The sequence below is a fragment of the Myotis nattereri genome (assembly GCF_964212035.1).
Source record: "Myotis nattereri genome assembly, chromosome: X".
NCBI classification, from domain to species: domain Eukaryota; kingdom Metazoa; phylum Chordata; class Mammalia; order Chiroptera; family Vespertilionidae; genus Myotis; species Myotis nattereri.
Window position 1 is genome coordinate 147,001,585 of NC_138078.1, and position 14,585 is coordinate 147,016,169.

The 14,585-nt window shown below is 39.7% G+C and overlaps 1 protein-coding gene across 1 annotated transcript in view; it reads left to right on the forward strand.

Moving 5' to 3' along the window:
- Positions 1-14,585, forward strand: part of DGKK (diacylglycerol kinase kappa) — a gene marked incomplete at both ends in the record, with an annotated part of 212,289 nt that overhangs the window by 90,880 nt on the left and 106,824 nt on the right. Inside the window, 6 exons of the mRNA XM_081081872.1 lie at positions 2,282-2,384; positions 6,888-7,071; positions 7,797-7,905; positions 8,677-8,816; positions 9,713-9,794; positions 11,636-11,727. Coding sequence (XP_080937998.1) covers positions 2,282-2,384; positions 6,888-7,071; positions 7,797-7,905; positions 8,677-8,816; positions 9,713-9,794; positions 11,636-11,727 — 710 coding nt within the window. The remainder of the gene's footprint in view (positions 1-2,281; positions 2,385-6,887; positions 7,072-7,796; positions 7,906-8,676; positions 8,817-9,712; positions 9,795-11,635; positions 11,728-14,585) is intronic.

Genomic DNA, 14,585 nt, shown 5'->3' on the forward strand with positions numbered 1-14,585 from the left:
ACACTGCAAAGAAACCATCTACAAAATGAAAAGGCAACCTACTGAATGGAAGAATATTTGAAAATTGTATATTTGATATGATAAGGAGTTAATATCATATATATATGATATTAACTCCATATATATATATATATATATATATATATATATATATATATATATTTTAAAAAAACTCACACAACTCAATACATCCAATTAAAAATGGGCTTAGATGCCCTAGCCAGTTTGGCTCAATGGATAGAGCATTTGTCCGTGGACTGAAGGGTTCAATTCCAGTGAAGGGCACATGCCTGGGTTGTGGGCTTGATTCCCAGAAGGGGGGATGCAGGAGGCAGCCAATCAATTATTCTCTCTCATCATTGATGTTTCTATTTCGCTCTCCCTCTCCTTTCCTCTCTGAAATCAATAAAATTATATTTTTAAAAAAATGGGCTGAGGATCTGTATAGACATTTTTTTTTCACCAAAGAAAACATACAGATGGCCAACAGACACGTAAAGATGCTCAACCTCATCAATATCAGTGAAATGCAAATCAAAATCACATTGAGATATCACCTCACCCTGTTAGAATGTCTATTATCAAAAAGACAAGTAAAAACAAGTATTAGCCAGTATGTGTTGCAAAGGGAACACTCGTGCACTATCGGTGGGAATGTAAATTGATGCAGCCACTATGTAAAAACATATGAAGGTTTCTCAAATAAATAAAAAATGGAACAGCCATATGTTTAGCAATTCCACTTCTGGATGTTTAACCTAAAAAATATATAAAAACACTAATTTGAAAAGATTTATGTACGTCTATGTTCGTTGAAGCATTATTTGCAGTAGCCAAAATATGGAAATAACCTAAGTTTTCATTGATGGATAAATAAATCAAGAAAATGTGATATACATACACAATGGAAGATTAAAAAGAAAGAAATCTTGACATTTCCTATAATATGAGGGCATCACATTAAGTGAAATAAGTCAGAGACAGACAAATACTGTTTTAGCACATTTATATGTGGTATCTTTTAAAAACAGGACTCAGTCCTAGCAGGTTTGGGTTAGTGGTTAGAGCTTCAGCCTGCAGACTGAAGGGTTCCGGGGTTTGATTCCAGTCAAGGGCACATGCTAAGGTTGCAGGCTCTATATCCAGTGGGGGAGTGCATGAGGCAGCCAATCAATGATTCTCTCTCATCATTGATGTTTCTATCTCTCTCTCCCTCTCGCTTCCTCTCTAAAATCAATAAAAATATATTTAAAAAACAAAACAAAAAAACAGAGTTCATAGATATAGAGAACAGATTGGTTGTTGCCAGAGATAGGTGGTGGTGTGGGAAAAATGGGTGAAGGATATCAAAGTTTATCCAGTTATTAAATAAATAAATAAAGTAATAAAGTAATAAAGTAATAAGTAATTAATTAATGTACACCATGGTAAAAAAATAATAATAATGTACACCATGGTGACTATAATTAATAATACTATATTGTACATTTGAAAGTTGTCAAGAGACTAAATTTTAAAAATTATCATCATAAGAAAAATAGTTTGTGATTATGTAACATGACAGATGTTAACTAGACTTATTGTGGTGATTATTTTGCAACATATATAAATATAATATCATTATGTTGTATACCTGAAACTAATATAATGTATGTCAATTATAATCTCAAATAAAAAAAGATTCTGGCATCCTCTGGTTGTCTTTTCATTGTTTTTGCATAATTAGTCAAGGTTCATGTCCTCTAAGAATGGTATAATTGTCCAGGAAGTAGTGCTTGAAGATGTCATAAATCTCAAAAAAATGGCCACTAGTGTGGAAGACATCAGAGTCTCAGCTCTGTCGCTTTCCAGCTGCTTGACCTTGAGCAAAACCCTTTACTGCTATGAGCTTTGGTATCTTCATTTCTAAAATGAACTTAATGTCTTCTCTACCACACATAGTTGTTGTAAGGATTAAACTGTAATAGCATATTATTAGTTTTAGCATTCTCATGCTGCAGGTAAATTCCCCACTTTGTAGGACATTAAGTTTGTACCTTAAGAGTGGTGTCCTCTCAGTGCCTATGATGAGTATCTGCTGAAAGCCACCTTTGAAAGAAACTGAGTTCAGAGGCCCCACTCAGGGATGGTACAGGCTCCAGGTGGAGAGAGGGTGTCCAGGTTGAGCCAGGGGTATGTGTATGGCACTAAATCTCAGAAAGGGAGATTTGAAAACTATGTGCTCAAATCTTGGAATTGGAACTCAAGACTGATCAGTTATTTTCTTCTCATGTCATTTCAGGTGCATGACGACTGTAGAAGACGGTTTTCCAAGGAATGTTGGTTTGGGCGCCACCGAAAATCAATCATTCCTCCCACCGCCCTAAGCGACCCTAAAGGAGATGGTGAGTAGCTAAACTTTAATCTCAGAAATACACTGGGGAGGAAGGGAAGGTGAAAAAATTAGAGAAAAGAATTTCAATTAAATTATTCTCCTCAGCCAGTCAAATATTTCTGAGGAGCAGGAATGTGCATATGTATAGAGACAATTAATTTCTCTTTAGACCTTTGGGGTGGTGAATGTTGATATTTATGGTATATATGTATGTGGGCATATTCTCTGTAGTCTCTGTCACAATTGTTTCTGAATGATCAGAATTGGAAAGGCTCTTTCAGGCTGTTGGCTCATCTGGAGCTTAAAGTCAAATAAATCCCCTAATCCCTTTTCACACTTGATGCTGCTAAACTAAGTTTCTATTGTCCTGTTCTGCTGCAATGTATGTCCTCAAGCCTAAAGGTCAAGCTTAAAATTTGTCCCCCTTTTTTTTTTGTCTTGTTGATGCATCTGCCCACTTGGGTACTTCAAATTGACAAGCTAGCCTTCTATGTTTTCATTTGAATTGATTAGAATTGTTGAATAATACAGGACATTCCCTTAAAATTAACATCAGCCTATACAAAAGCAATCTTGTGGATATAAGTATTTAGTGGGTTATGAATCTGCCTGACATTGCTACATTTCGATCTACAGTGCCACCCAATTTTTATCACGTTGTTCACAAGATTCTCTGGACCAACTTGGCCTTCCTCAAATGCAGATGTTCCTAACTCTGGGGGAAATGCTAACTGGGATTGCCAGTGTTTCCGTTTTCTTGGAATATATTCCTAGAAGTGGTATTACTGGGCCAAATGGAAGTTCCGTTTTTAATTTTTTGAGGAAACGCCATGCTGTTTTCCACAATGGCTGCACCACTCTGCATTCCCACCAGAAGTACAAGAGGGCTCCTTTTTCTCCACATGCTCGCCAGCTCTTGTCGTTTGTTGATTTGTTGATGCTAGCTATTCTGACAGGTGTGAGATGGTACCTCATTGTTGTTTTGATCTGCATCTTTCAGATGATTAGTGACTTTGAGCATGTTTTCATATGTCTCTTGGCCTTCTGTATGTCCATTTTCAAAAACTGTCTATTTAGCTCCTTTGCCCATTTTTTGATTGGATTTTCTATCTTCATTTTGTTAAGTCGTATGTGTTCCCTATAAATATTGGAGATTAGGCCCTTCTCGGATATAACATTGACAATTATGTTCTCCTATACAGTGGGCTTTCTTGTTCTTTTGGGTTTCTTTTGCTGTGCAGAAGCTTTTTATTTTGATGTAGTCCCATTTGTTTATTTTCTCCTTAGTTTCCATTACCCTCGGCGCTGTATCGGTAAAGACATTGCTATGACATGTGTCTGATGTTTTGCTGCCTGTGGATTCTCCTAAGATCTTTATGGTTTCCTGTCTTATGTTTAAGTCCTTTATCCATTTTGAGTTCATTTTTGTGTATGGTGTAAGTTGGTGGTCTAGTTTCATTTTCTTGCATGTATCTGTCCAATTTTCCCAACACTATTTATTGAAGAGACTGTCTTGACTCCATTGTATGCTCTTGCCTCCTTTGTCAAATATTAATTGAGCATAATGGCTTGGGTCAATTTTTGGGTTTTTTGTTCTGTTCCATTGGTCTATATGTCTGTTCTTGTGCCAGTACCAGGCAGTTTTGAGAACAGTGGCTTTGTAATATAGCTTGATATCTGGGATTGTGATCCCTCCAAATTTGTTCTTCTTTCTCATGATTGCTGTGGCTATTCAGGGTCTTTTTTTTTAATTCTATATGAATTTTTGGAGAGTTTGTTCTAGGTCTGTGAAATATGCTGTTGGTATTTTAATGAGGATTGCATTGAATCTATAGATTGTTTTGGGTAGTATGGACATTTTAATGATGTTGATTCTACCAATCTATGAACACAGTATATTCTTCTATTTGTTTATGTCTTCCTCTATCTCTTTTTCAATGTCCTGTAGTTTTCTGAGTACAGGTCTTTTACCTCCTTAGTTAAATTTATTCCTAGGTATCTTAATTTTTTGGTGCAATGGTAAAATGGATTTTTGTTTGTTTGTTTCTCTTTCTGTGAGTTCATTATTGGTGTATAAGAAAGCCACAGATTTCTGGGTGTTAATTTTGTATCCTGCTACATTGCCGAATTCATTTATTAAGTCAAGTAGTTTTTTTGATGGAGTCTTTAGGATTTTCCATGTACAATATCATGTCATCTGCGAATAATGACAGTTTTAATTCTTCTTTTCCAATTTGGATGCCTTTTATTTCTTCTTCTTGTCTGATTGCTATGACTAGCACTTCCAGCACTATGTTGAACAGGAGTGGTGAGAGTGGGCATCCCTGTCTTGTTCCTGTTCTTAGGGGAAATGAATTTATTTTCTGCCCATTGAGTATGATGCTGGCTGTAGGTTTGTCATATAAGGCTTTTATTATGTTGAGGTATGATCCTTCTATTCCCACTTTGCTAAGAATTTTTATCAAGAAAGTGTATTGGATTTTGTCAAATGCTTTTTTTTGCATCAATTGATATGATTATGTGATTTTTTATCTCTCAATTTGGTTATGTGATATAAAAAGATACCACTTTTTAAAATATATTTTTTCTTCATATATCATATGACCTGACCCCTAGTATTTCAAGTACATACTTAATAGTCTCAACTTTACTTTCTGTTTCCTCTAGCATATTCTTGTCATTATATCTGGTCCCTTCTTTGACCTCATCTTCTGCCACCCTTCCCCTTACTTACTCAACATCAGCCATGCTATTCTCTTCACTGGTCCTCAGACACTTCACACAGTCTCTCTTCTGTGTGTCTTAGCACTTATGTTTCATCTCCCCCCCCCAAAAAAAAAATTCTTCCTCCAGATATCTGCATTGCTTACTTCTTCACTTTATGCAAGTCCCATCTCATATGGCACCTCTACAGGAAAGCTGTCTCTGACCACCTGTCTAAAATAACACCCCCTCCAGTCTCCATTCCCTTTTCCTACTTAGTTTTCTTCATATCACATTATTGATTATATTTATGTGTTATACGCTGTCTACCTCCATTAGAATACAAGTTCCACAAGATCAGAGACTGTTGCTATCTTGTCTACCACTGTATTCTCAGAATATAAGAAGGACGAGCACAGAGAATGCCCTCAATACATATTTTTGAATAAATGAATTAATGTTTTAACTACTATTGTGTTGACATATTACCTTTTGTTTAAAAAATGTTGGAAAGGGTACTACTTTTGGATAACATGTTCAGGGAGAGTAACTACTTCCAAGCTATACTACTGAAAGGACATAGCAGATGCCCCTTAGCTGAATACTGGCAAGCCCTGAAAATTTGGTGCATGACTGGCTAGTTGGCTTAGAAATTGGCCCATAGAGAAAGACTGCTTTAGATTTTTCCAGGCAAAATAGCCATGCAATCTGCTCAAGTCAGCACTCTTTCTTCAAGCTCCCTTTCACCCAGATTACAATAAATGGGACATCTCAACCCATCCTCCCTGGCCCAAACCAATCAGGACCAAGCCACATGCTTTTTTCCCTTTGCACTTATTTTTTTGCTAAGGTATCCCTGGAAAGCCACAAGCTCAGAGGTTTGGAGGCTTATGATTTGTCTACCATCTCTTAGGGGGCATTTCTCAGTGCCTATCCCCCTGCCAATAGGCTCTAAGACTCCGAAGGAGCTGGCAGCCTTTGTAAGTTTAGAGTGCTATAATGTTACTTCTCTATGGAGAACTTCAGTGTTGGAAGCTTCTCTCTTGTTCAGATAATTTCCCTATAGTCTTTTTTCCCCTGAAAGTTGGTGTGACGACTTGGATTGCTCTGTTCGAGCCCAAGGGGAGTGATTAAAGCTCCCGGCTTCACCCTACATTGATATGTTCAATCATTTGTTTGTGGTTAAAAGGCAGCCTTTCCTCCCCTCTTTCCTGACCTGGTATCTTCTCACTATGAGAACCAAGGCAGATCCCAGGCAGAGAGTAGACTAGTTGATGTGCTGATCCTCCTTCTCAGCTCTCAACATTTTCCTTCTCAGTTTCTCCTTAGCATTTTATTAATTCTTGGTTGTGGAACCATTTTTTTATTCTGTATATTCCATCATACTCTTGTGTATGAGCCTGTATCCTCAGCTTAAGAGCAGGAGCTATACTCCAGCAATAGCTAGCATGCTTATTAGAATGTAGTAGTTGCTCAAGAAATATCAGTTGCCTGGCAACAGTTGGAAAAGCCCCTTGGGTTTTGTATTGATTTCCCCTCTGTTCCTCTATCTCAGAATCTAGGGCAGAAGGAAACTCTGGGAGATATTGGGAATGTCTATTACCTTGATTATGGTGATGGTATCATGGGTATTTGCTTATGTCTAAATTCATTAAATTGTATATATTAAATATGTTCAGTTCTTTGTGTATCCATCGTACCTCAATAAAACTTTTTTTAAAAAGTGTTTTCAAAATTTGGCATTAAGTTACATCTTGTTTCCATCTCAATGACCCTGTTCTTTTTTTTCTTCTTTTTCTCTTTGTATCAGGCCAATTAGTAGTATCTTCAGACTTCTGGAATCTTGATTGGTCATCAGCCTGTTCATGCCCCCTTCTCATATTCATCAACTCCAAAAGTGGCGATCATCAAGGGGTCATCTTCCTCAGAAAATTTAAGCAATACCTTAACCCATCTCAAGTGTTTGACCTGTCGAAGGGTGGACCTGAAGCCGGGTAAGCATGGCATAAGGGATATAGTGGTTATATAGAAGGCTTTGCCTTTTACACATTCTAGACTAGGATAGGCTTCCTGGAATTAGTTCTAGTATCTGAGCAGGAAATATCTATTTTCTGAAGCCAGGACACAGACACATAACTCCAGAGTATTTTGGGTTGACTGGTATTTTGGAGGACTTTTAGCCCTCTCCCAGAAATCCTTTCAAGCCCACATCCTACTCTCAGATTTGCTCCACCTTGTCTAGTAAGAAGTAAAACTGTCTCCTTACCTCAGAGGAAGCAAATGGATATTGCTGTCAATCTTTCCTGTCACTCGTTCTCCACCCTCCCCCTCTTCATGGGGCCAAATAGTTATATCTCTACTATAGGCCTCTTTTATTTGAGGGCCATGGCTGTTCAGCCCTGGCTTCTGTGAGCCCATTAGCCACCATGTGAGACATTCTTCTTGGATATCAGCAGTTAGATTTAGCTAGGTCACTAGTAACTTCCAGAGCAAGGTTAGGCACAGGATTAGTATGGGTTGAGGCGAGGCCTCCAGGACTGCCTGTGGGAGCATTGACTATAATTTTAGGGACACAGAGAGATAGTGGCTAAGGGAAAGAAAGATGGAGCTTGTTAGCAGGGTAAAGAAGGAACAGTCCTTGGGCCCTAGAACATTGTAGGAAAGAGTTGTAAAACCCAGTAGTCCATTAAACGTTTCCCTTTTCTCCTTTTTCTTCCAGGCTGTCCATGTTCAAGAACTTCGCTCGCTTTCGCATTGTGGTTTGTGGTGGAGATGGCAGTGTAAGCTGGGTCTTATCTCTGATTGATGCCTTAGGATTGCATGAAAGGGTGAGTCCCTAGCTGACTCAGTTTACCCATTGCTAGGAAGACTGGGGTGTGGAGCTTCTCATCCCAAAAAGTCCCTAGTCTTCACTCTCCCTGTCTGTAAAATACATGTTTGCCATTGGTTTCATACTCAACCTGAGTGGTAGATTTCCAATCTAAGCCTGCTCACCTAGAGCATTTTCTGGTCATCTACATGTGGATAGAGAAATGAGGGAGTTAGCAGGGGGAAAGAAAAAATGAGTAGTGCTCTATTCTCCAACACCCAAAGTGAAGATTTGAAGGGGAGGAGAGCAAACCAAAAAGAAGTGGCCTCAGTCAACATTCAGCCCCTAATTTCCTCCACCTCCTGAGGCAATTGATTTTCTTCCTTGAGTCTCAAGGGTAGCAGAAACTTTCCTCTACCTCTCCCCCCTTTTCCCTAAGTAACACTCTGCTCTTCTGAATTCAGTAGCTTTGTCTCTTAAGACACTCACGTCTTTGGCCCAGACTAAATAGAAACCTGTGACTATATTTTTCTTTTATAAACGTATTAGCATATTCCATCAACTCTTCCATTTACTGGGTAGGCTCTGTATGGCCAAGAGTGGGGCCCAATTCCTTTCGGAAATTTTTAACCTATTTCAAACATCTTCCTAACATACTTCCCAGAATCATAAATCCCTTATTGCCTCTGGCTTTGAGACCACAATCTTTCCCAAAGAGTGACTTCGTGTTCTTCTATGGGTGAATCTTCATAGCTCTGTCTGAAAAGGGTACCTGGTTTTGTTCTTGCAGTGTCAGCTGGCAGTCATCCCGCTTGGAACAGGCAACGATCTGGCCCGTGTCCTAGGCTGGGGTGCGTTCTGGAACAAAAACAAGTCACCTCTGAACATCCTCAACAGAGTGGAGCAGGCTAGTGTGAGGATTCTAGACAGGTGAGTGGCTGAAAGATCAGGTCATTGTGCCTTTTCCAGTTGTACACTAGTTATTCCCAGTTATATCATCTCAATCAGGAATGCTTTCATCTCTCTCACAGAGCTTTTATGTATTCAGTGTGGGGCAGTTTGGGAGGTAGGGGGCTTGGCTATTAGGAAACCAGGGCCTCCTATGTATCCTTCAAACATCACCAAAGCCCCTCATTAACTCAAAATATCTTAAAGCAACATCCCCATGGGTAAATATCAAGGGTTCTGCGAACCTTCTTCAAATTGCATAGCTATGTAAACATTTTTTCCTTGGGGAAGTGTCCATCTCTCTATTCTATTCTAGAATAGTATAGAAACGATCACACACCTTCATTAAGTTATCAAAGAAACTAAAAAAAATGAGAGTTCATACACAATTAGCCTAAACTGTCTCTGCTTTATAGAAGATAGAGTATTGCCATCTTCTGATAAGAAAGGCTTTCTGTACTGGGGCATAGTATTTGATATATTATTGCCCATGAGGATATCCTGGGGTGCTTTCTCAAGATACCAAGCTGGGCCCTATCACAAAGATTCTTGTTTAGTAGGTCTTGGATAGGGTCTTATATGTGTATTTTATAAAAGCACTTCAGGTGATCTTGATATTTACCCCTGGTTAAGAAGAATTGCTCTCTGAGAACCCTATGATGGAATTCTTTCCATCACACTGTTCTAGGGAAGTCATGAGGACTCCCCCTACCTTGTGGTATATCTTGAGGTCAGGTTACCTGAGATAGCTTGGGCATCCCCTACATCACTCCCCAACACATAAACATTTTTATCTCTTTTTCACATGTGAAACACTGATACAAGACTGTGATGAAACAGAGTCCTAAATATCTGTCTGTCTTTGAACTTCATTTCAGATGGAGTGTGATGATCCGTGAGACTCCCAGACAAACCCCATTGCTAAGAGGGCAAGTTGAAATGGATATACCCCAATTTGAGGTAATTACTATTCAGCTGTATTTCAAGCTAACATCTTTATTGCACAGTGAAATGATAGGCAAAATACAGAGAGAAGCTGTTGTATTTTCTATGAGCTTGATGAGAATGAGATCATTGAAAATTGGGGACATGTCAATCAACAGCTATTTACCAAAAATGGTGATAGGTACTATGGGCATAATTCATTCAGCCATTTACTTTTTCATCCACTCAAAATAGTTATGGAAAATATTTATGAATTAACTACTAAGTGTGAGATACTCTTCTAGGAGCTGTTTTTACATGCTAGTTGGTAAAGAAGAATGACAGTCCATGCTGTCAAGGAGCTAATAGTTGCAGTGGTAGAAAAAATATATATAAAGTAGTATGAGTGTTAGTATATAAAGAAGTAGCAAGGGTGGAAACATCCAGCAGGTGTACCTAAGCCAGTCTGGGGGAAATCAGGGAAAGCTTCTCAAAATAACTACCATTTCAGAAGGTATTTAAGGACCAGAGTTAACCAGGATAGTGGGAAAGAGGAGGCCTTTTCTGGATTTATGGGACAGTGTGTGTTGTTCCAAAGGCAAGAGAGAGCATGGAATATTCACACAACTAAAATGCATTCATAATGGCTGAGGCATAGGGGCCAGGACATATACAGGAAGTTCTACTAAAGATGAAACTGGAGAAATAATCAGGGGCAGGCCAGGAAGAACCTAGTAAACAAAGGTAGGAAGTTTGAACTTTTATCCTAAGAACAATGAGAATTATAGAAGTTTTTTTTTTTAACCTTATTAGGAAATTTTTCAAACACATAGAAATTTTAAATGGTAGATTCTACCATTACTATTTTACTATACTTTATCACAAATCTATCCATCTATCCATTCTTCTATCTAATAGAAAGGTTTTAAGCAGGGGTGTTCCATGGTAGGTGGAGAAATAATTGAAGAAATAAAGATTAGAAGCAAGGAGAAAGACAGAAGATGCTGTAATTGTCTAGATAAAAAATAATGATGATTTGGACTGGTGAAGTGGTAACAGAGATAAGGAGAAGTGGACTCATTTAAGATATATTAAAGAGATAGGATCATCAGGACTCAGTAGACAGAAGTTGTAGTTAAAATTACAGATTCAAGAGCCAGACTATCTGGAATTGAATCCTGACTGCTACTTATCAGCTTCCCCTTTTCCTGTGCCTCAGTTTTCTGTTCTGTGAAACTGGGATAATAACAATCCTTATTATAAGGACTACTATATATAGCTTAGAACAGAGCCTGGCACATAGTAAGTGCTATATGCTATATAAGTAGATGCTATTATTATATATAACAATAAAATTGTAATATGATAATTAGACCAGACGTCCTTCCTGACGTCCTTCCTTCCAGTCAAAGCCGCAGCGGGTGGGGGCCAAGGCAGAGGCGGCCGCCATGGTGGCAGGGGCCAAGGCCCTTGCACGAATTTTTTTGCATCGGGCCTCTAGTTACTAATATTATTATATAAGAGGAGATACTCTGGCACTGGAAAAATGTGGGTTCAAATCGCAGATCTATTATTTACTATCTATGTAATATGAGATTGTTCATTTGAAACAAGGAACAAATATTATCACCTTTATATGAGTTTTAAATATTAATTTAAATGAGAGGAAACAATATGGATCTTTTATTTTTAGAATGACCACAGAGCTAAGATTATCTATGAGGATCTTCAAAAGAATTCCTTAATTATGATTATTTCCAGAGAGGCAGCTGAGTTGATGGTAAAGAGTCAGTAAGAAATAATGAGGTAATGAGGATGGGCAGCACACTGTGTCACATTGCTAAGGTTCCAAGTCTGAACACTCCTTTTCTCCCTAGGCTGCTGCCATCCAACACTTAGAATCTGCAACCACTGAGTTGAACAAAATCCTGAAGGCCAAGTATCCTACAGAGATGATCATCCCAACCAGGTAAGTCTTCCTTTGGCTTTCAACCTTTGGGGTTTTTCTTGCTCCTCATGGGCTGTCTTCAGTCAGAGGTAGGATTCATTTGAACACTTTGGGGTGTTGAGGCCAAGGAAAGTACAGTAAATCCTCACTTAACATTGTCAATAGGTTCTTGGAACTATGGCAAAACAACATACAGTGAAATCAGTTTTACCATAGGCTAATTGATATAAAAAAGAGTTAAGTTCCTACAGCATCTCATGGATGTTATAATAAAGTGACATTAAACAATATTATGTTATTTGAGGTTCTGCTGTATAGGTTTATCTTTCCAAATCAAATTTCTCCTTACTCAAACCTACTGAATAAAAAGATCAGGAGAGCCGAAACCGGTTTGGCTCAGTGAATAGAGCGTCGGCCTGTGGAATGAAAGGTCCTAGGTTCGATTCCGGTCAAGGGCATGTACCTGGGTTGCGGGCACATCCCCAGTAGGAGATGTGCAGGAGGCGGCTGATCGATGTTTCTCTCTCATCGATGTTTCTAACTCTCTATCTCTCTCCCTTCCTCTCTGTAAAAAATCAATAAAATATATTTTTTAAAAAAGATCAGGATAAAAAGATGAGTTTGGGGTGAGGGGTCCTGTTACTTCAAAAAGACAAAATAACAAATCAGAGATTTGGGGAAAAGGGAGGAATTCTGGTCAAGATGGCAGAATAGATAAACACTGTGCTCACCTCTTCACATGACCACATCAACATTACAACTAAATTATAAAACAACTGCCTTGGCCATTGTGGCTCATTTGGTTGGGTATCATCCCATGCACTGAAAGTTTGCCAGTTCAATTCCCAGTCAGGGCACATGTTCAGGTTGTGGGCTCGATCCCTGGTAAAAGTCATGCAGGAGACAGCTGATTGATGTTTCATTCTTGTGTCGATGTTTCTCTCTCTCTTCCTCTCTCTGTAAAAATCAATAATTTTTTTTCTTAATTGCGAAATAACTATTATTGAGAACCACCTAAAGGCTAGCTGAACAGAATTACTATTACTAAGGATGCAAAGAAGAAGTCATATTGAGACTGGTAGCAGGTCCCTCACTCATGATGTGGCAGTTTTCTTTTTTTTTTTAAATACATTTTTATAGATTTCAGAAGGGAGAGAAAGATAGAAACATTAATGATGAGAAAGAATAATTGATCAGCTGCCTCCTGCATGCCCCCCTACTGGGGATTGAGCTCGCAAGCTGGGCATGTGCCCTTGACTGGAATTGAACCTGGAACCCTTTAGTCCACAAACCAACACTCTATCCACTGAGCCAAATCACCCAGGGCGGTGTGGCAGTTTTCAACAGAAGGGATAGTTAGGCTCTGTTGGTCCTGCCTGAGGATCAAGTAGTCCCAGCCTCACACCAAACTCGCCAGCCCAGGGATCCAGTGCCAGGAAGGAAGTCCCTATAACATCTAGCTATGAAAACTAGTGAGGATTGTGGCTGAGTGATATGGAAGGTTACTGGAGTCTCAGGCACTGCAGGTCTTAAAGGGACTGCACACATACTAATATGCTCACAAATTCACTCATTCTGAGCTCCAGCATTGGAGTGTCAGTTTAAAAAGCACCAAGGACATACAAGAAGGAGCTGAATTGACTAGCTCGAAGGCCAGGGCTGAATGGGCAGGAGGCAGGTCAGCTCTCTCTGGGATGGACGTGCTGGCAGAGGCCACTGTTTCTTTGCTGAAAACCTCCCTTCACTCAGGCAGCAGATGCAGGTGGATGCCAAATATGAGCTCTCCATTAACTTGGTTAAGACCATTCACCCACCCTGGTGATTTGCTGAGACCTTGCCCCACCCAATTCACCCATGCCCAGACTAAACCTCTTGCAGAAGCTTTTCAACACAAGTTGCCTTCCACTGCTCATGTTGTGGATTTCCTTAAAATTTCTCAAATGCCGAAACCGGTTTGGCTCAGTGGATAGAGCGTCGGCCTGCGGAATGAAGGGTCCCGGGTTCGATTCCGGTCAGGGGCATGTGCCTGGCTTGCGGGCATATCCCCAGTGGGAGATGTGCAGGAGGCAGCTGATCGATGTTTCTCTCTCATCGATGTTTCTAACTCTCTATCTCTCTCCCTTCCTCTCTGTAAAAAAATCAATAAAATATATTTAAAAAAAATTTCTCAAAGGTCCATAAACACCAAGCAAGCAGTAGCTGTCTCTGGCATGCCCCAAACCTCTTGCTAAGCATCCTGAAGCCCAACGCTAGTGGCAACTGTCCTCAGTTCACAGCTTAACAACTCTCAGAGGCCTCCAAGCCCAGCACAGATTGCAACAAACCACAGATTCCTTTGTAACTCCTATAAGGTGGTCCTGGGCTGGATGGAGGCTATGGCTGACTTGGCCTGCACCAGAGCCCCTCCTAAGAGGCCCCAGAACCAATAAACCCAGTGGTCAGCTTCAGACCACACCAGAGCACCACCCAAACAGCTTCATGTATGGCACACAAGATTTGACAAGCATCAGAGCCCCAGAAAAGTAAATCCCACTCAGTGGGATCAGCCACCCACACAACAACTTGTCCACTATAGTTATGGCCATTCCTTATCGACAGTCAATCAGAGAGTCAATAACATCCACTGACATGCCAACGACAATCAGGGCTCAACTACAATAAGAGAGCACACATGACCAATAAAAGGGAAATCCCTGAATACCAGGCTCAGGTGACCAGGGAGACCGTGACCCACATGACACCTATTACATACGGCCACACTGCCAAGACTGGGAAACATAGCCAATGTACCAAATATATAGAAACAAAGGAAGTCAGCCAAAATTAGGAGACAAATAAGCATGTCCCAAATGAAAGGACAGGACAAAACTTCAGAAAAA